Below are 20,554 nucleotides of genomic sequence, written 5' to 3'. Positions count from 1 at the left end.
CCATAATAATGAGAGAACAGAATGAGACCATTTACAACAAAATTACAATAACTTTCAATAATAAACAGAAATAAAAAATCATTTAACAAAGATTAACAATAAATAGCCTGCTGATCACTGTCCAATTCTTTCTAAGAGAATGTGCTTATTCTTTCCCTTCCTGGTTTTATCTGCACCTTATGTGTTTATAATATGTCTCTTTCTGAGATTGAAATGTACATTACTATAAAATAGCTATAAAAAGCCACACATTTGTTTAAAAAAATCGGACAAACACCAAAGGTTTTGTTGCAAAACCACTGTAATATTTTCTAGCTAGGCTATTTGTAGTCGTTAGTCTATAAGAAACCATATTTGTCGCATGTTAAATTCATGCCTCATGCCTAAACTTCTCAGTCTGTGTGGTTCTTCAAAATATGAAGTAGAATAGTTATTCAAATCAGCCGAGTTGCAGGAAGGATTTCGTTAATTCAATAATGATGTGTGGTGGTAGAACTCCACTCCCCACAATGCACTGTGTGGAGGTGAAGCGGATGTTTATATTCTGCGTGAACAGTGAAGAATGTGCGAGCAATGACAGCTGAAGTGAGAGATGGATCGAGAACGCAGAACACATTCAGCACAACACTCCAACACACCATTGCATCGTCTGTAAGTTGCCATTGTTTTAAGTCTGTCAGTACGGTGTGGCATGACAGCCTGCGTTATTATTTAGTCGCTTCATAACCTACTGAACTCTAGCTCAGCTCGCTAACACAGTTCCTCTTTTCGGATTACATTTTAAACAGTTCGATCACATACATGATACAATGTAAAGATATGGTAACGACAGAGCTAGTAGCAATCAGTAGCAGCTGTCATTTAAGGCTAACATTAAAGGAATAGTTCACGGTTAGCCCCAAAAATGAAAACAGTCATGCTCTCCTTTGTGTTCAAAAGAAGAAAGTCATACAGGTTTAAAACAACTTGAAGGTGATTTAACTAATTATTATTATTTTATTTTTTGTTTTTGTTTTTTAAACTAAATACTGTTTTTGGGGGGGTGAACTATCCCTTTAACTTGCTATATTTAGTGGTTTGTCATATTGTCTGGTTGGTTTAATAGATTTGAATACACGGTGTATGTCGTTTGAATATTTTGCTGCTGACTTTTTTCACTGGTTTGGCATTAAACAGCATGATGTTAGTTTGCTGTTTTTGTTTTAGCTTAAACCACCAGAATAAAGTGCATGATGTCACATTGTGATGATGGCTGTCAGAAGTCATGTGAATCTCTCATCAGGAAGATCTTTGACAGGAAGTTTCTTCTTTTCCCCTTCAGGAAGTTATGCAATACAGTTTGAGTTTGCAATGTAGTTTATACATTATGACGGGCTTTCCGCCTGTCCTCTGAAAAAATGAGTATACTGAGCCACATGCAAAACATTTAGAAAATATTTTTTACTGACTCACCTTGAAAAAAAGGCCAAACAACATTTACAGAAATACTCTTACAAACATATGCACAACTTGCATTACAGTATTATTTTTACGCTATTATCATTGTTATTATTATTATGAGTTTGCCTTTTTCATTAGAATTCGAGTTCAATTGTTTGCAAGGTTATGTTTTAGATTTTGTTATATTGATATTTAAGTTTAGTTTATGCATGTTCATGCTCTCTTAAACTTATTTATTTATTTATTTATTTATTTTGAGGTAAAAAAAAAAACATTTTTGGAAACTTGTTTAGGCCTGTATTCCATATATTTCTTTTAGCATTAAAGAGCCCCTATCATAGCATTTAAAATGTTCCTATTTTTGTTTTAGGAGTTCCCAAAAACAGTTTAACATGCATGCAAGGATAAAAAACACTTTATTTGTCTTATAATATGCATTTATTTTTAACTGATTTGCTCACCGACTCCCAAATGATTCGTACAATGACTAATATTTCCAAACCACTCCTTTGCGTGACGCTAATCGGCAGTTATTGGTCAGATGACAGACCCAGTCAGTTATTGTTTGTTATTGTTAGCATAACGCATAAACATATTGATAAAGCACTGCAGTACTACAAGACGCTCTATTCTTTATGACAACTCCAATAACAGTGACAAATATTTCACATATTTAAAAAAAAAAAAATTGACATTGGAGACCAAGAAGCTGCGCTGAGCGTAATACCTTATCCATATACACTGGGTAAGTAAGTTACTGAGCCCTCCTCCAGGAACAACCGCTTGCGAATCCACATTTGAATTCATTTATGTTTTTGAACGATTCGTAATTAAAATGATGAAAACACAATCAGGCTATACTGTTGTGGTATTGTTGCAAATATGAACTCTAACCACCGATTCTTCACATGCTCGTCCCTGGTAAATGAAAACAAAGTGGCTGAACTATCTTTGCATTGTAGAACACAGCGTCTTCTCGACATGATGCTATGATGAAGTATTTGAATGTGTAGACTTCAAGTTTACACTTCCGTCTGCACGTGCAGTAACTGGGCGCGGCCAGTATGTCTCTACGTCACGACAAACCAGCTAATGACTCGTTTCAAAAACAATTCATTTCATAGACTCAGAGTCGACTCTCACTTTTGAAAGACAATAACTTTATATACGGTGCACTTTCAGATATAAATCTTTGCAGGATGTCTTCATTCCCTTAGAGCTATATTCCACACCATATGAACAGTCATTTTCAAAAATCCATGATAGGGGCTCTTTAAAAAAAAAATCACCGTAGAAACTTAAAGCTTCAGTCTGTAACTTTTTTGGGTTAAAAATGATCCAAAATATTTTTGAGCAATAACCATCCAGTGTTTAAAACTATCTGCTTGCCTTAGCTCGATTCAAAGCGGTAAGCTTGTAATAATGTTTTTAATTCCAGTGGTACTGGTAGATTTCCGCGGGAGATTCAAGCACGTCTTTGAGTCATTACGTCACATCTGTACACATAAAGGAGTTCCGGGTAGTAGGCTATATTGCGTGTGAGGATGTTGGAGGTGGATATTTATAGATTTATATGGAGGTTGGAGGTATATCAATTCTAATGGCGGATCCAGAAATGTTCAAATGACAATCACCTGTGACAACTGGAGATTCACCCATTGTAAAATGCAAAAGACTTTGTTCGGACTTCGATAAATAGGATAAATATCGAAAGGGCGGGAGTGCACATTCACGTCACATCCGATGGATTTCGCAGAAAATCCGACCCGGAGACTTCACATGGAAATAGGAATACTGGCCTTCAGAGATAATAGCAAAACCCGACAAGTGGATCATTGTAATATAACCCCTTCACACACAGGCAATAAAAAAAGGATTCATTTTTAGAAGAAAGTTACATATAGTACCTTTAATTTGGCCTCATTGATAGAACATGAACAGAATAACCTGTGTTGTCATGAATCCATTCTTATGTAAATTCTCTTTGCATGCAAAAGTGTTTTTTTTAAATAAATAATACACAAATTGATTTAATGTGTGTGTGTCATTAATGAGGCCCTTGGAATTACAGTCCTTCTTTGACATTTTATGGTTCTCACAATCTTGTGTGATTTTGTTGTTTGTTTGTGTGTGTGTGTGTGTTTGTCTTTCTAACCCACAGGTCATGCATGCATCTTGGCCTATAGCCTGTGCTGTGTAAAGCCTATCACGCTACAGCGCAGGGAAGGGACGAGGGCTGTGCTTCCTGACTCAAACCCAGACCTGCTGCTCCATGTTTCCTATGCTAACCCTTCTGAGCATGTTTTACTATATCTGTCTGCGGCGGCGCTCCAGGAGCGGGACGAGGAGCGAGGCGTTGGGTAGCCGGCGAGCGGTGGAGCTGGGTCAGCGTTCGGCGCTGCCCGTCACTGTGGAGGTCGAGCAGTATGGCAAGGAGGTCCTGGACTTCAGCTCTCATTACGGTAGCGAGAATAGCATGTCCTATACCATGTGGAACCTGGCGGGGGTGCCTAACGTCTACCCCAGCTCAGGAGACTTCACCCAGACGGCCGTGTTCCGCACTTACGGAGGCTGGTGGGCGCAGTGTGTTAGCTCCGCTCTTCCGTTCCGTCGTACGCCGCCCAATTTTCATGCCCAAGACTACCTGGAGCTGGCCTTTGAGGAGCCTGTCTATCCCACAGCTGTGGAGGTGCTGGAGACCTACCACCCCGGGGCCATCGTCAAGATCCTAGCGTGCTCACTTAACCCTTTCTCCCAGAACCCACCGGTTGACGTCAGGTAAAATGTTAGGTGTGAGACAAAGTTCTGGACCTTTAATCAAAAGGTTGTAGGTTCTAATCCCACAAGGTGTGAACCATGAGCTGTTAGCATTGAAAAAAATCTAAACAGATGAAGACTTGACTGTATTGTGTGAGTTAGTAGACAAATGTATTAAACATAATAGCATTAATGTAGTGTAAGATGCTGTGGATAAAAATGTCTAAATAATTAACTAAATAATTCTAAATGTCTAAATAATTACCTTCTAGATAAAAGCCTCAAGACCCTGCCTTAGGCACACAATTCATCTTTTACTTAGTGCAGATATTGGTCAGAGTCACTAAATGTTAATGTATTTTTTGTGCCTATTTTAATCAAATGTATTAATGCACAGTATAATAATAATAATAATAATAATAATGCAGTTCCTTGACTATGTAATTTAATGACCAATATTACTATATATATATATATATATATATGTGTGTGTGTGCGTGTGTGTGTGTGTGTGTGTTTGCGTTTGTGTGTGTATATATATATATATATATATATATTTATATGAACATGTTACATGTATTTACTTGTATTTACTATAATAAAAGCAGGAATAAATTATGCTCAATTGCAATAACTTAAAGTATTACCAAATTGCAAAATAAATTGTAATTGCAATAAAATAAAGTATGACCAAAAGGGATAATATTTATAAAATATCATATATAAAATGTTTCTAAAATAATGCCTTATTAATTGTATATTTACAAAAAAAGTCATTATTTGGTCAACCAATGGTTTAACTTCTTTTAAGTAAACCATTTTAACCAAATCTACAATCATGAAATTTTTTAAGCATATTCTTGATTTGTAATTGTGAATTTTACTAAATGGTGACCAAATGTCAGATTTAAATCATGCATTGATCACATCTTTAGTAATTGAATAACAATACACAAATTGTTTTTACAGAGCTGTATGCGGTTTAGGTTTTAAGTATGGGTTGTGTTGTATTTGTTTTGCAGGTGGGAGGTTCTGTGGGCCGGCAGTCCCAACAAAGCTGTGACCCCTCAAGCACGCCAGTTCTCCCCTAGCATCAGACAGATCAGTTTTGCCACCAACCTGCTGCGTCTGGAGGTGAACTGCTCTCTGTTGGAGTACTACACAGAGCTGGACGCGGTGATACTGCGAGGCGTTCGAGAGAGACCCATTCTGGCCCTCTATAAGATCCCTGTCATCGACATCAATGATCTGAGTGACAGCGAAGAAGAGATCAGTGATGCAGGAGGCCTCTGCTGCAGGTCGGGTGGAGAAAACAAGCAAAACCTGGGAAACGGCTTCTTTGATAGGCTCCCTTATGAGGTTAGCATTGGAAAATTTCACATGTTGCCTGTGAGAAAGTTCATTGAGTTTCACGCCAGCATGTTTAGTAAAGAACAGGTTGGCCATTTAACAAAGAAGGGTTTCAAGGACTGTGTATAACAACACAAGTTGGAAAACAGAGTGTTGAAATCTTTTACGTACCAGTCAGATAAGTCCCGACTTGTGTGGTTGCAGTAGGTCTTCTTCAGATAATTAGAGACCTTTTATTGTAATTTAAAAATACCTTTCCAATTCGTAAGCCCTCATTAACTGCACGCAGCTCAGATCTCCCGTCCAAACCACTGTCACCCTCACAGTCTCGTCAAGGCAGAAACATAATCCGGCTATTATCTGCTAACTGATACCCAGCTTCACACTCATACTATTGTTCAGTCTTCCCAACAGTGCGAGTACCAAAAACATAATCGGAGCCTCCATAAGCGAGTAATCTTAGTAGCGCTGTCTTTACAAGTGACACAACAAAAATATTTATCATGCTGTGTTCTGGTCACTGTTTGTTTTTGTCACTGCAGTTAATCCAGCTGATCGTGAGTCACCTGCCGGTTCCGGACCTGTGCCGATTGGCTCAGTGCTGCAAGCTCTTTCACAAGCACTGCTGTGACCCGCTGCAGTACATCCAGCTCAGCCTGCAGCCGTACTGGGCCCGGCTCACCGATGCCTCTCTGTGCCACCTGCAGAGCCGCTGCACCCTCCTGCAGAGACTAAACATGTCCTGGACAGGCAACCGCGGAGCCGTGACGGCCACTGGCTTCTGCAGGTAACGGCGAGAGTCTCTGATCCAGATATTTCAAACAGTTTGATCTACTTAATGTGTGTAATAGTCAATCCATCGCGGTCTTTTTTCCCCCCTCAAGCTTTATGAAGGCCTGTGGGGTGAGTCTGGTGTGTTTGGAGCTGTCGTGCTGTCATTTCCTGACTGAAGCGTGTTTAGAGGTGATCGCCCAGACGTGTCCCTGCCTCCAGGAGCTCAATTTGGCTTCCTGTGACCGTCTGCAACCACAGGCGTTCAATCACATCACCAAACTCGCTAATCTACGCAGGCTGGTGCTGTACCGCACTAAAGTTGAGGTGAGAGCAAGACTGAGGAAATTATGATGACTGATTTTCTCGGGAAAAGCATCTGGTAAACACTGAATTGTAGCTTGAAAAAAAATGAAATAATGAATTTAATATTCAAAACAGTCATCAAACTTTCAGTCAGTTCACTTTTGCATCCATTCCTTTTTCAACATAGCATTTAAAAAATGAAATCAAAATGGATTAATCTTAATGGAACATTGCAGTATCAATTATAAATCTGTTATCTGCGCACAACATTGTTTTTTTCTATTCTTTTTTTTTTTATATGGCCTTGTAATATTTAAACAAAATAACTTCCCTTCCCTCTTGGAATGACTTTTCTGATGACGCTTTTACTGGCATGAGTGCGGGACAACCTGTCACTCACATGATCACAGCAAAAGCAAATGACAATGATCAAATTCCCGATGGATATAAGTCCTGTCCTACTATTTTTTAGTTTTTTAGAAGCTGTTTTACTCTGATATGTCACAATAGGGAAGGACAGACTATTGCAACTTCTGTTTCATGCCGACTTCACGATCAGAAATCCAAAAATCTTATTTGCATTTTTTACCTGATAAAAACATCTGAGCCAAGTCGATTTGAGAGTTATCATTTGTGGGAGAGGCCATTGTGAGGAGAGACCAATCACAACAGTTTGTTTTCTTGCTGCAGTACAGCTCGCTTAAAGACTCAAAAAACAGAAAGCGTTCTTCTACTCGGTTCCATACAGATTACAACGTTGTTGAACCTCATAGTGTATCCGTAATTTTCTTTAGGCAAAATCTTGATTCTGTGATGTTTGCTGTATTTCCTGAATCACACGTTTGACTGTATCCATGATTTAAAGCAATAGTTGTAATGTAATAAGTTGGTAATAGTTTAGGTTTTAACATCAAAGCTGAAATTGTTAATTACTGACCCATGAAATTTTGTGTTCCCCAAAAGTTGTCTGCTTTATCATGCACCACCTTTGTTTATTGTTTATACTGCATCATTAAACAGGCGCGTTAACTTGGGAATTGAGTAAGAAAACATGATTATGCCAGCCTGTTTTAAGCTGCTATAGTTACCTGTCCTTATGATTATACTGCATTATCACCTTTAGATCAGTGCTACATGATGGCGCAGGCCCAAGCATGCTAGGGTCATCCCGTCCCTCTGTGTGGTTAGCTGTGAATCAGCATTTGTAGGTTTATGCATGCCTCTGCCAACAGGTATAATGTTTCTGTAGCTTTTTTGTAGTGATGGCGACTGCATGTAAACATACAGGAACACACACTGTGTCTGTAGCAAACCCACCTCTTTGTCATCATTGATGAAAATATACACACAGAACATTTGTTTATTAACTCACACAATACAGTCAATCTTCAGCTTTTTTGAGTTTTAATTCATTTGATTTTTTTTTAACCAAAACAATAATGAAAACAATGGCTGTATTATCTTAATGTTCCTCACATGACACCTCAGGTTTTTAAACACAAAACTTCGTCTTTTTTTTTCGTCTCTGATACATATTATCACTATATATTAGATGCGAGTGTCAGCCATGTGCGCCAGAGCGTGAGATCATTATTTTGACACATCTATTTGGAAGAATATTGAATTGGGGAGTTAAATTTGTTTTCATCTTTGATTTGTGATATGAAATATGCATTCTTTTGTCTCCTTTTTACTCCACTGCCATTTGTATATAAGGATGTTATTCTGTCATTAGCAGTGGTGGAGGAAGTACTGAATCTCAGTACTTAAGTAAAAGTACAAATAACCAGATAAATATTTACTTTAGTAAAAGTAGAAATAACACAATGACAACCATACTTAAAGTAAAAAATAAAAAGTACCTGATTTTAAATGTACTTTAAGTATTAAAAGTAAAAGTACTTGCATTTATTTTCTTAATGTCTATTTTCTAATGATTAATAAAACATTTAATTCTAACTCATTCAACCTAATACTCCTATAATGATGTTCAATAATGATGGAAAAAAAATGTTGTCACCATTTCTGAAACAAGCTTGCAATTAGGCAATATACACATCATGCTTATCCTTACTATATGTTAATAACTATGGCAGTAAACGCGATTAATTTATGGTGTAATTCTGAACCTCTTGGCTTGCCATAATCCTAACCAAATGTATTTTACACACGGTGCGTTTCCTATGCATGTAAAAACAAATTTTCGCGTATAAATTGCACTATAAACGCTCTGCGTACAAGACGCATTTAGTGTGACCGGGTTGATATATCTCTAGAGCCTCCATTTTTGCACTCAGGTCTAAGTCCCATGGCCCTCTATCAGAATCCAGAGTTTTTAAGAAGATCAGAGAAACTCAAAATTTCGACCAAAAAAAAAAACAAAAAAAAGTGTTACCCCTGTCGTTTTTTTTTTTGTGCGAAAAAATAAGTTTCTCCAATCTTATTGAAACTCTGGATTCTGATAGATGGCCATGGGACTTAGACCTGAGTGCAAAAATGGAGGCCCTAGACCTTTCCAGAGCTGAGATATTGAGATATTTATAATGGCTTAAATGCTACTTGGGATCTCAATATCTCAGCTCCGGAAGGGTCTAGAGCCTCCATTTTTGCACTCAGGTCTATGTCCCATGACCCTCAGTCAGAATCCAGAGTTTCAAGAAGATTGGAGAAACTTAATTTTTCGCCCGAAAACGAAAAAAAACGAAAGGGGTAACACTGTGGTTTTTTTTTCGGGTCGAAATTTTGAGTTTTGATATCTCAGCTCTGGAAGGGTCTAGAGCCTCCATTTTTGCACTCAGGTGAAAGTCTCATGGCCCTCTATCAGAATCCAGAGTTTTGAGAAGATTGGAGAAACTTAATTTTTCGGCCGAAAACGAAAAAAAAAAACGAAAGGGGTAACACTGTCTTTTTTTTTCGGGTCAAAATTTTGAATTTTGATATCTCAGCTCTGGAAGGGTCTAGAGCCTCAATTTTTGCACTCAGGTCAAAGTCTCACAGCCCTCTATCATAATCCAGAGTTTTGAGAAGATTGGAGAAACTTAATTTTTCGCCCGAAAATGAAAAAAAAACCAAAGGGGTAACACTGTCGTTTTTTTTTCGGGTCGAAATTTTTAATTTCGATATCTCAGCTCTGGAAGGGTCTAGAGCCTCCATTTTTGCACTCAGGTCAAAGTCTCACAGCCCTCTATCATAATCCAGAGTTTTGAGAAGATTGGAGAAACTTAATTTTTCACCCGAAAACGAAAAAAAACGAAAGGGGTAACACTGTCGTTTTTTTTTTCGGGTCGAAATTTTGAATTTTGATATCTCAGCTCTGGAAGGGTCTAGAGCCTCCATTTTTGCACTCAGGTGAAAGTCTCATGGCCCTCTAACAGAATCCAGAGTTTTGAGAAGATTGGAGAAACTTAATTTTTCGGCCGAAAACGAAAAAAAAAAAACGAAAGGGGTAACACTGTCGTTTTTTTTTTTGAGTCGAAATTTTGAATTTCGATATCTCAGCTCTGGAAGGGTTTAGAGCCTCCATTTTTGCACTCAGGTCAAAGTCTCACAGCCCTCTATCATAATCCAGAGTTTTGAGAAGATTGGAGAAACTTTATTTTTCGCCCGAAAACGAAAAAAAAACGAAAGGGGTAACACTGTCGGTTTTTTTTTCGAGTCGAAATTTTGAATTTCGATATCTCAGCTCTGGAAGGGTTTAGAGCCTCCATTTTTGCACTCAGGTCAAAGTCTCACAGCCCTCTATCATAATCCAGAGTTTTGAGAAGATTGGAGAAACTTAATTTTTTGCCCGAAAATGAAAAAAAAACGAAAGGGGTTACACTGTCGTTTTTTTTTTCGGGTCGAAATTTTGAATTTTGATATCTCAGCTCTGGAAGGGTCTAGAGCCTCCATTTTTGCACTCAGGTCAAAGTCTCACAGCCCTCTATCATAATCCAGAGTTTTGAGAAGATTGGAGAAACTTAATTTTTTCGCCCGAAAATGGAAAAAAAACGAAAGGGGTAACACTGTCGTTTTTTTTCGGGTCGAAATTTTGAGTTTCGATATCTCAGCTCTGGAAGGGTCTAGAGCCTCCATTTTTGCACTCAGGTCAAAGTCTCACAGCCCTCTATCATAATCCAGAGTTTTGAGAAGATTGGAGAAAGTTAATTTTTCGCCCGAAAACGAAAAAAAACGAAAGGGGTAACACTGTCGTTTTTTTTTTCGGGTCGAAATTTTGAGTTTCGATATCTCAGCTCTGGAAGGGTCTAGAGCCTCAATTTTTGCACTCAGGTCAAAGTCTCACAGCCCTCTATCATAATCCAGAGTTTTGAGAAGATTGGAGAAACTTAATTTTTCGCCCGAAAATGAAAAAAAAACGAAAGGGGTAACACTGTCAATTTTTTTTCGGGTCGAAATTTTGAGTTTCGATATCTCAGCTCTGGAAGGGTCTAGAGCCTCCATTTTTGCACTCAGGTCAAAGTCTCACAGCCCTCTATCATAATCCAGAGTTTTGAGAAGATTGGAGAAACTTAATTTTTTGCCCGAAAATGAAAAAAAACGAAAGGGGTTACACTGTCGTTTTTTTTTTTCGGGTCGAAATTTTGAATTTTGATATCTCAGCTCTGGAAGGGTCTAGAGCCTCCATTTTTGCACTCAGGTCAAAGTCTCACAGGCCTCTATCATAATCCAGAGTTTTGAGAAGATTGGAGAAACTTAATTTTTTCGCCCGAAAATGGAAAAAAACGAAAGGGGTAACACTGTCGTTTTTTTTTCGGGTCGAAATTTTGAGTTTCGATATCTCAGCTCTGGAAGGGTCTAGAGCCTCCATTTTTGCACTCAGGTCAAAGTCTCACAGCCCTCTATCATAATCCAGAGTTTTGAGAAGATTGGAGAAAGTTAATTTTTCGCCCGAAAACGAAAAAAAACGAAAGGGGTAACACTGTCGTTTTTTTTTTCGGGTCGAAATTTTGAGTTTCGATATCTCAGCTCTGGAAGGGTCTAGAGCCTCAATTTTTGCACTCAGGTCAAAGTCTCACAGCCCTCTATCATAATCCAGAGTTTTGAGAAGATTGGAGAAAGTTAATTTTTCGCCCGAAAACGAAAAAAAAACGAAAGGGGTAACACTGTCGTTTTTTTTTCGGGTCGAAATTTTGAGTTTCGATATCTCAGCTCTGGAAGGGTCTAGAGCCTCCATTTTTGCACTCAGGTCAAAGTCTCACAGCCCTCTATCATAATCCAGAGTTTTGAGAAGATTGGAGAAACTTCATTTTTTGCCCGAAAATGAAAAAAAAACGAAAGGGGTAACACTGTCGTTTTTTTTTTCGGGTCGAAATTTTGAGTTTCGATATCTCAGCTCTGGAAGGGTCTAGACCCTCCATTTTTGCACTCAGGTTAAAGTCTCACAGCCCTCTATCATAATCCAGAGTTTTGAGAAGTTTGGAGAAACTTAATTTTTTGCCCGAAAATGAAAAAAAACGAAAGGGGTAACACTGTCGTTTTTTTTCGGGTCGAAATTTTTAATTTCGATATCTCAGCTCTGGAAGGGTCTAGAGCCTCCATTTTTGCACTCAGGTCAAAGTCTCACAGCCCTCTATCATAATCCAGAGTTTTGAGAAGATTGGAGAAACTTAATTTTTCACCCGAAAACGAAAAAAAACGAAAGGGGTAACACTGTCGTTTTTTTTCGGGTCGAAATTTTGAATTTTGATATCTCAGCTCTGGAAGGGTCTAGAGCCTCCATTTTTGCACTCAGGTGAAAGTCTCACAGCCCTCTATCAGAATCCAGAGTTTTGAGAAGATTGGAGAAACTTAATTTTTCGGCCGAAAACGAAAAAACGAAAGGGGTAACACTGTCGTTTTGTTTTTTCGAGTCGAAATTTTGAATTTCGATACCTCAGCTCTGGAAGGGTTTAGAGCCTCCATTTTTGCACTCAGGTCAAAGTCTCACAGCCCTCTATCATAATCCAGAGTTTTGAGAAGATTGGAGAAACTTAATTTTTCACCCGAAAATGAAAAAAAAACGAAAGGGGTAACACTGTCGTTTTTTTTTTCGGGTCGAAATTTTGAATTTCGACATCTCAGCTTTGGAAGGGTCTAGAGCCTCCATTTTTGCACTCAGGTCGAAGTCTCATGGCCCTCTATCAGAATCCAGAGTTTTGAGAAGATTGGAGAAACTTACTTTTTCGCCCGAAAACGAAAAAATAACGAAAGTCGTTTTTTTTTCGGGTCGAAATTTTGAGTTTCGATATCTCAGCTGTGGAAGGGTCTAGAGCCTCCATATTTGCACTCAGGTCTAAGTTACATGGCCATCTGTCAGAATCCAGAGTTTCAAGAAGATTGGAGAAACATATTTTTTTCGCACAAAAAAAAAACGACAGGAGTAACACTTTCGGTTTTTTTTTGGGGGGGGGGGGGTCGAAATTTTGAGTTTCTCTGATCTTCTTGAAACTCTGGATTCTGATAGAGGGCCATGGGATTTAGACCTGAGTGCAAAAATGGAGGCTCTAGACCCTTCCAGAGCTGAGATATTGAGATACCATGTAGCATTTATATCATTATAAATATCTCAATATCTCAGCTCTGGAAAGGTCTAGGGCCTCCATTTTTGCATTTAGGTCTAAGTCCCATGGCCATCTATCAGAATCCAGAGTTTCAAGAAGATTGGAGAAACATATTTTTTTCGCACAAAAAAAAACAACGACAGGGGTAACACTTTCGTTTTTTTTGGGTGGGGGGGGTCGAAATTTTGAGTTTCTCTGATCTTCTTGAAACTCTGGATTCTGATAGAGGGCCATGGGATTTAGACCTGAGTGCAAATATGGAGGCTCTAGACCCTTCCAGAGCTGAGATATCGAAACTCAAAATTTCGACTCGAAAAAAAAACGACAGTGTTACTACCCCTTTCGTTTTTTTCTTTTTCGGGCGAAAAATTAAGTTTCTCCAATCTTCTCAAAACTCTGGATTATGATAGAGGGCTGTGAGACTTTGACCTGAGTGCAAAAATGGAGGCTCTAGACCCTTCCAGAGCTGAGATATCGAAATTAAAAATTTCGACCCGAAAAAAAAACGACAGTGTTACCCCTTTCGGTTTTTTTCATTTTCGGCCAAAAAATTAAGTTTCTCCAATCTTCTCAAAACTCTGGATTATGATAGAGGGCTGTGAGACTTTGACCTGAGTGCAAAAATGGAGGCTCTAGACCCTTCCAGAGCTGAGATATCGAAATTCAAAATTTCGACCCGAAAAAAAAACGACAGTGTTACCCCTTTCGGTTTTTTTCATTTTCGGCCAAAAAATTAAGTTTCTCCAATCTTCTCAAAACTCTGGATTATGATAGAGGGCTGTGAGACTTTGACCTGAGTGCAAAAATGGAGGCTCTAGACCCTTCCAGAGCTGAGATATCGAAATTCAAAATTTCGACCCGAAAAAAAAACGACAGTGTTACCCCTTTCGTTTTTTTTCATTTTCGGCCAAAAAATTAAGTTTCTCCAATCTTCTCAAAACTCTGGATTATGATAGAGGGCTGTGAGACTTTGACCTGAGTGCAAAAATGGAGGCTCTAGACCCTTCCAGAGCTGAGATATCGAAATTCAAAATTTCGACCCGAAAAAAAAACGACAGTGTTACCCCTTTCGTTTTTTTTCATTTTCGGCCAAAAAATTAAGTTTCTCCAATCTTCTCAAAACTCTGGATTATGATAGAGGGCTGTGAGACTTTGACCTGAGTGCAAAAATGGAGGCTCTAGACCCTTCCAGAGCTGAGATATCAAAATTCAAAATTTCGACCCGAAAAAAAACGACAGTGTTACCCCTTTCGTTTTTTTCATTTTCGGCCAAAAAATTAAGTTTCTCCAATCTTCTCAAAACTCTGGATTATGATAGAGGGCTGTGAGACTTTGACCTGAGTGCAAAAATGGAGGCTCTAGACCCTTCCAGAGCTGAGATATCGAAATTCAAAATTTCGACCCGAAAAAAAAACGACAGTGTTACCCCTTTCGGTTTTTTTCATTTTCGGCCAAAAAATTAAGTTTCTCCAATCTTCTCAAAACTCTGGATTATGATAGAGGGCTGTGAGACTTTGACCTGAGTGCAAAAATGGAGGCTCTAGACCCTTCCAGAGCTGAGATATCGAAATTCAAAATTTCGACCCGAAAAAAAAAACGACAGTGTTACCCCTTTCGGTTTTTTTCATTTTCGGCCAAAAAATTAAGTTTCTCCAATCTTCTCAAAACTCTGGATTATGATAGAGGGCTGTGAGACTTTGACCTGAGTGCAAAAATGGAGGCTCTAGACCCTTCCAGAGCTGAGATATCGAAATTCAAAATTTCGACCCGAAAAAAAAACGACAGTGTTACCCCTTTCGTTTTTTTTCATTTTCGGCCAAAAAATTAAGTTTCTCCAATCTTCTCAAAACTCTGGATTATGATAGAGGGCTGTGAGACTTTGACCTGAGTGCAAAAATGGAGGCTCTAGACCCTTCCAGAGCTGAGATATCAAAATTCAAAATTTCGACCCGAAAAAAAAACGACAGTGTTACCCCTTTCGTTTTTTTTCGTTTTCGGGCCAAAAAATTAAGTTTCTCCAATCTTCTCAAAACTCTGAATTATTAAAAGAGGGCTGTGAGACTTTGACCTGAGTGCAAAAATGGAGGCTCTAGACCCTTCCAGAGCTGAGATATCGAAACTCAAAATTTCGACCCGAAAAAAAAACGACAGTGTTACCCCTTTCGTTCTTTTTCATTTTCGGGCGAAAAATTAAGTTTCTCCAATCTTCTCAAAACTCTGGATTATGATAGAGGGCTGTGAGACTTTGACCTGAGTGCAAAAATGGAGGCTCTAGACCCTTCCAGAGCTGAGATATCAAAATTCAAAATTTCGACCCGAAAAAAAAAACGACAGTGTTACCCCTTTCGTTTTTTTTCGTTTTCGGGCAAAAAATTAAGTTTCTCCAATCTTCTCAAAACTCTGAATTATTAAAAGAGGGCTGTGAGACTTTGACCTGAGTGCAAAAATGGAGGCTCTAGACCCTTCCAGAGCTGAGATATCGAAATTCAAAATTTCGACCTGAAAAAAAAAACGACAGTGTTACCCCTTTCATTTTTTTTCGTTTTCGGCCAAAAAATTACGTTTCTCCAATCTTCTCAAATCTCTGGATTATGATAGAGGGATGTGAGACTTTGACCTGAGTGCAAAAATGGAGGCTCTAGACCCTTCCAGAGCTGAGATATCGAAATTCAAAATTTCGACCCGAAAAAAAAAAACGACAGTGTTGCCCCTTTCGTTTTTTTTTGTTTTCGGCCGAAAAAATAAGTTTCTCCAATCTTCTCAAAACTCTGGATTATGATAGAGGGCTGTGAGACTTTGACCTGAGTGCAAAAATGGAGGCTCTAGACCCTTCCAGAGCTGAGATATCGAAACTCAAAATTTCGACCCGAAAAAAAAAAACGACAGTGTTACCCCTTTCGTTTTTTTTCGTTTTCGGGCAAAAAATTAAGTTTCTCCAATCTTCTCAAAACTCTGGATTATGATAGAGGGCTGTGAGACTTGGACCTGAGTGCAAAAATGGAGGCTCTAGACCCTTCCAGAGCTGAGATATCAAAATTCAAAATTTCGACCCGAAAAAAAAACCCACAGTGTTACCCCTTTCGTTTTTTTTCGTTTTCGGGCAAAAAATTAAGTTTCTCCAATCTTCTTAAAACTCTGAATTATTAAAAGAGGGCTGTGAGACTTTGACCTGAGTGCAAAAATGGAGGCTCTAGACCCTTCCAGAGCTGAGATATCGAAATTCAAAATTTCGACCCGAAAAAAAAACGACAGTGTTACCCCTTTCGTTTTTTTTCATTTTCGGCCAAAAAATTAAGTTTCTCCAATCTTCTCAAAACTCTGGATTATGATAGAGGGCTGTGAGACTTTGACCTGAGTGCAAAAATGGAGGCTCTAGACCCTTCCAGAGCTGAGATATCGAAACTCAAAATTTCGACCCGAAAAAAAACCAGACAGTGTTACCCCTTTTGTTTTTTTTTGTTTTCAGGTGAAAAATTAAGTTTCTCCAATCTTCTCAAAACTCTGGATTATGATAGAGGGCTGTGAGACTTTGACCTGAGTGCAAAAATGGAGGCTCTAGACCCTTCCAGAGCTGAGATATCGAAACTCAAAATTTCGACCCGAAAAAAAAAACGACAGTGTTACCCCTTTCGTTCTTTTTCATTTTCGGGCGAAAAATTAAGTTTCTCCAATCTTCTCAAAACTCTGGATTATGATAGAGGGCTGTGAGACTTTGACCTGAGTGCAAAAATGGAGGCTCTAGACCCTTCCAGAGCTGAGATATCAAAATTCAAAATTTCGACCCGAAAAAAAAAACGACAGTGTTACCCCTTTCGTTTTTTTTCGTTTTCGGGCAAAAAATTAAGTTTCTCCAATCTTCTCAAAACTCTGAATTATTAAAAGAGGGCTGTGAGACTTTGACCTGAGTGCAAAAATGGAGGCTCTAGACCCTTCCAGAGCTGAGATATCGAAATTCAAAATTTCGACCTGAAAAAAAAACGACAGTGTTACCCCTTTCATTTTTTTTCGTTTTCGGCCAAAAAATTACGTTTCTCCAATCTTCTCAAATCTCTGGATTATGATAGAGGGATGTGAGACTTTGACCTGAGTGCAAAAATGGAGGCTCTAGACCCTTCCAGAGCTGAGATATCGAAATTCAAAATTTCGACCCGAAAAAAAAAAACGACAGTGTTGCCCCTTTCGTTTTTTTTTGTTTTCGGCCGAAAAAATAAGTTTCTCCAATCTTCTCAAAACTCTGGATTATGATAGAGGGCTGTGAGACTTTGACCTGAGTGCAAAAATGGAGGCTCTAGACCCTTCCAGAGCTGAGATATCGAAACTCAAAATTTCGACCCGAAAAAAAAAAACGACAGTGTTACCCCTTTCGTTTTTTTTCGTTTTCGGGCAAAAAATTAAGTTTCTCCAATCTTCTCAAAACTCTGGATTATGATAGAGGGCTGTGAGACTTGGACCTGAGTGCAAAAATGGAGGCTCTAGACCCTTCCAGAGCTGAGATATCAAAATTCAAAATTTCGACCCAAAAAAAAAACGACAGTGTTACCCCTTTCGTTTTTTTTCATTTTCGGGCAAAAAATTAAGTTTCTCCAATCTTCTCAAAACTCTGGATTATGATAGAGGGCTGTGAGACTTTGACCTGAGTGCAAAAATGGAGGCTCTAGACCCTTCCAGAGCTGAGATATCGAAATTCAAAATTTCGACCCGAAAAAAAAACGACAGTGTTACCCCTTTCGTTTTTTTTCATTTTCGGCCAAAAAATTAAGTTTCTCCAATCTTCTCAAATCTCTGGATTATGATAGAGGGATGTGAGACTTTGACCTGAGTGCAAAAATGGAGGCTCTAGACCCTTCCAGAGCTGAGATATCGAAATTCAAAATTTCGACCCGAAAAAAAAAAACGACAGTGTTGCCCCTTTCGTTTTTTTTTGTTTTCGGCCGAAAAAATAAGTTTCTCCAATCTTCTCAAAACTCTGGATTATGATAGAGGGCTGTGAGACTTTGACCTGAGTGCAAAAATGGAGGCTCTAGACCCTTCCAGAGCTGAGATATCGAAACTCAAAATTTCGACCCGAAAAAAAAAAACGACAGTGTTACCCCTTTCGTTTTTTTTCGTTTTCGGGCAAAAAATTAAGTTTCTCCAATCTTCTCAAAACTCTGGATTATGATAGAGGGCTGTGAGACTTGGACCTGAGTGCAAAAATGGAGGCTCTAGACCCTTCCAGAGCTGAGATATCAAAATTCAAAATTTCGACCCGAAAAAAAAACCCACAGTGTTACCCCTTTCGTTTTTTTTTCGTTTTCGGGCAAAAAATTAAGTTTCTCCAATCTTCTTAAAACTCTGAATTATTAAAAGAGGGCTGTGAGACTTTGACCTGAGTGCAAAAATGGAGGCTCTAGACCCTTCCAGAGCTGAGATATCGAAATTCAAAATTTCGACCCGAAAAAAAAACGACAGTGTTACCCCTTTCGTTTTTTTTCATTTTCGGCCAAAAAATTAAGTTTCTCCAATCTTCTCAAAACTCTGGATTATGATAGAGGGCTGTGAGACTTTGACCTGAGTGCAAAAATGGAGGCTCTAGACCCTTCCAGAGCTGAGATATCGAAACTCAAAATTTCGACCCGAAAAAAAACCAGACAGTGTTACCCCTTTTGTTTTTTTTTGTTTTCAGGTGAAAAATTAAGTTTCTCCAATCTTCTCAAAACTCTGGATTATGATAGAGGGCTGTGAGACTTTGACCTGAGTGCAAAAATGGAGGCTCTAGACCCTTCCAGAGCTGAGATATCGAAACTCAAAATTTCGACCCGAAAAAAAAAACGACAGTGTTACCCCTTTCGTTCTTTTTCGTTTTCGGGCAAAAAATTAAGTTTCTCCAATCTTCTCAAAACTCTGGATTATGATAGAGGGCTGTGAGACTTGGACCTGAGTGCAAAAATGGAGGCTCTAGACCCTTCCAGAGCTGAGATATCGAAATTCAAAATTTCGACCCGAAAAAAAACCAGACAGTGTTACCCCTTTTGTTTTTTTTTGTTTTCAGGTGAAAAATTAAGTTTCTCCAATCTTCTCAAAACTCTGGATTATGATAGAGGGCTGTGAGACTTTGACCTGAGTGCAAAAATGGAGGCTCTAGACCCTTCCAGAGCTGAGATATCGAAACTCAAAATTTCGACCCGAAAAAAAAAAACGACAGTGTTACCCCTTTCGTTTTTTTTCGTTTTCGGGCAAAAAATTAAGTTTCTCCAATCTTCTCAAAACTCTGGATTATGATAGAGGGCTGTGAGACTTGGACCTGAGTGCAAAAATGGAGGCTCTAGACCCTTCCAGAGCTGAGATATCAAAATTCAAAATTTCGACCCAAAAAAAAAACGACAGTGTTACCCCTTTCGTTTTTTTTCATTTTCGGGCAAAAAATTAAGTTTCTCCAATCTTCTCAAAACTCTGGATTATGATAGAGGGCTGTGAGACTTTGACCTGAGTGCAAAAATGGAGGCTCTAGACCCTTCCAGAGCTGAGATATCGAAATTCAAAATTTCGACCCGAAAAAAAAACGACAGTGTTACCCCTTTCGTTTTTTTTCATTTTCGGCCAAAAAATTAAGTTTCTCCAATCTTCTCAAAACTCTGGATTATGATAGAGGGCTGTGAGACTTTGACCTGAGTGCAAAAATGGAGGCTCTAGACCCTTCCAGAGCTGAGATATCGAAATTCAAAATTTCGACCCGAAAAAAAAACCACAGTGTTACCCCTTTCGGTTTTTTTCATTTTCGGCCAAAAAATTAAGTTTCTCCAATCTTCTCAAAACTCTGGATTATGATAGAGGGCTGTGAGACTTTGACCTGAGTGCAAAAATGGAGGCTCTAGACCCTTCCAGAGCTGAGATATCGAAATTCAAAATTTCGACCCGAAAAAAAAAACGACAGTGTTACCCCTTTCGGTTTTTTTCATTTTCGGCCAAAAAATTAAGTTTCTCCAATCTTCTCAAAACTCTGGATTATGATAGAGGGCTGCGAGACTTTGACCTGAGTGCAAAAATGGAGGCTCTAGACCCTTCCAGAGCTGAGATATCGAAATTCAAAATTTCGACCCGAAAAAAAAAACGACAGTGTTACCCCTTTCGTTTTTTTTCATTTTCGGCCAAAAAATTAAGTTTCTCCAATCTTCTCAAAACTCTGGATTATGATAGAGGGCTGTGAGACTTTGACCTGAGTGCAAAAATGGAGGCTCTAGACCCTTCCAGAGCTGAGATATCGAAATTCAAAATTTCGACCCGAAAAAAAAACGACAGTGTTACCCCTTTCGTTTTTTTTCATTTTCGGCCAAAAAATTAAGTTTCTCCAATCTTCTCAAAACTCTGGATTATGATAGAGGGCTGTGAGACTTTGACCTGAGTGCAAAAAT

General features: G+C 38.7%; 1 protein-coding gene across 2 annotated transcripts in view; it reads left to right on the top strand.

The window, feature by feature from the left end:
* Positions 1-495: 495 nt before the first annotated feature.
* fbxl4 (F-box and leucine rich repeat protein 4) overlaps positions 496-20,554 on the top strand; it is a 37,001-nt gene continuing 16,942 nt past the window's right edge. For both annotated transcript variants that reach the window (XM_089117813.1, XM_039679591.2), the window contains exons 1-5: positions 496-651; positions 3,602-4,218; positions 5,220-5,556; positions 6,090-6,334; positions 6,432-6,645. In XM_089117813.1, the coding sequence (XP_088973939.1) occupies positions 3,713-4,218; positions 5,220-5,556; positions 6,090-6,334; positions 6,432-6,645 (1,302 nt within the window). In that variant the 5' untranslated portion in view covers positions 496-651; positions 3,602-3,712. The remainder of the gene's footprint in view (positions 652-3,601; positions 4,219-5,219; positions 5,557-6,089; positions 6,335-6,431; positions 6,646-20,554) is intronic.

The sequence above is a fragment of the Pimephales promelas genome, chromosome 12 (assembly GCF_988280905.1).
Source record: "Pimephales promelas chromosome 12, fPimPro1.hap1.1, whole genome shotgun sequence".
Lineage (NCBI taxonomy): Eukaryota > Metazoa > Chordata > Actinopteri > Cypriniformes > Leuciscidae > Pimephales > Pimephales promelas.
This window is presented reverse-complemented; position numbering and strand designations above follow the sequence as displayed.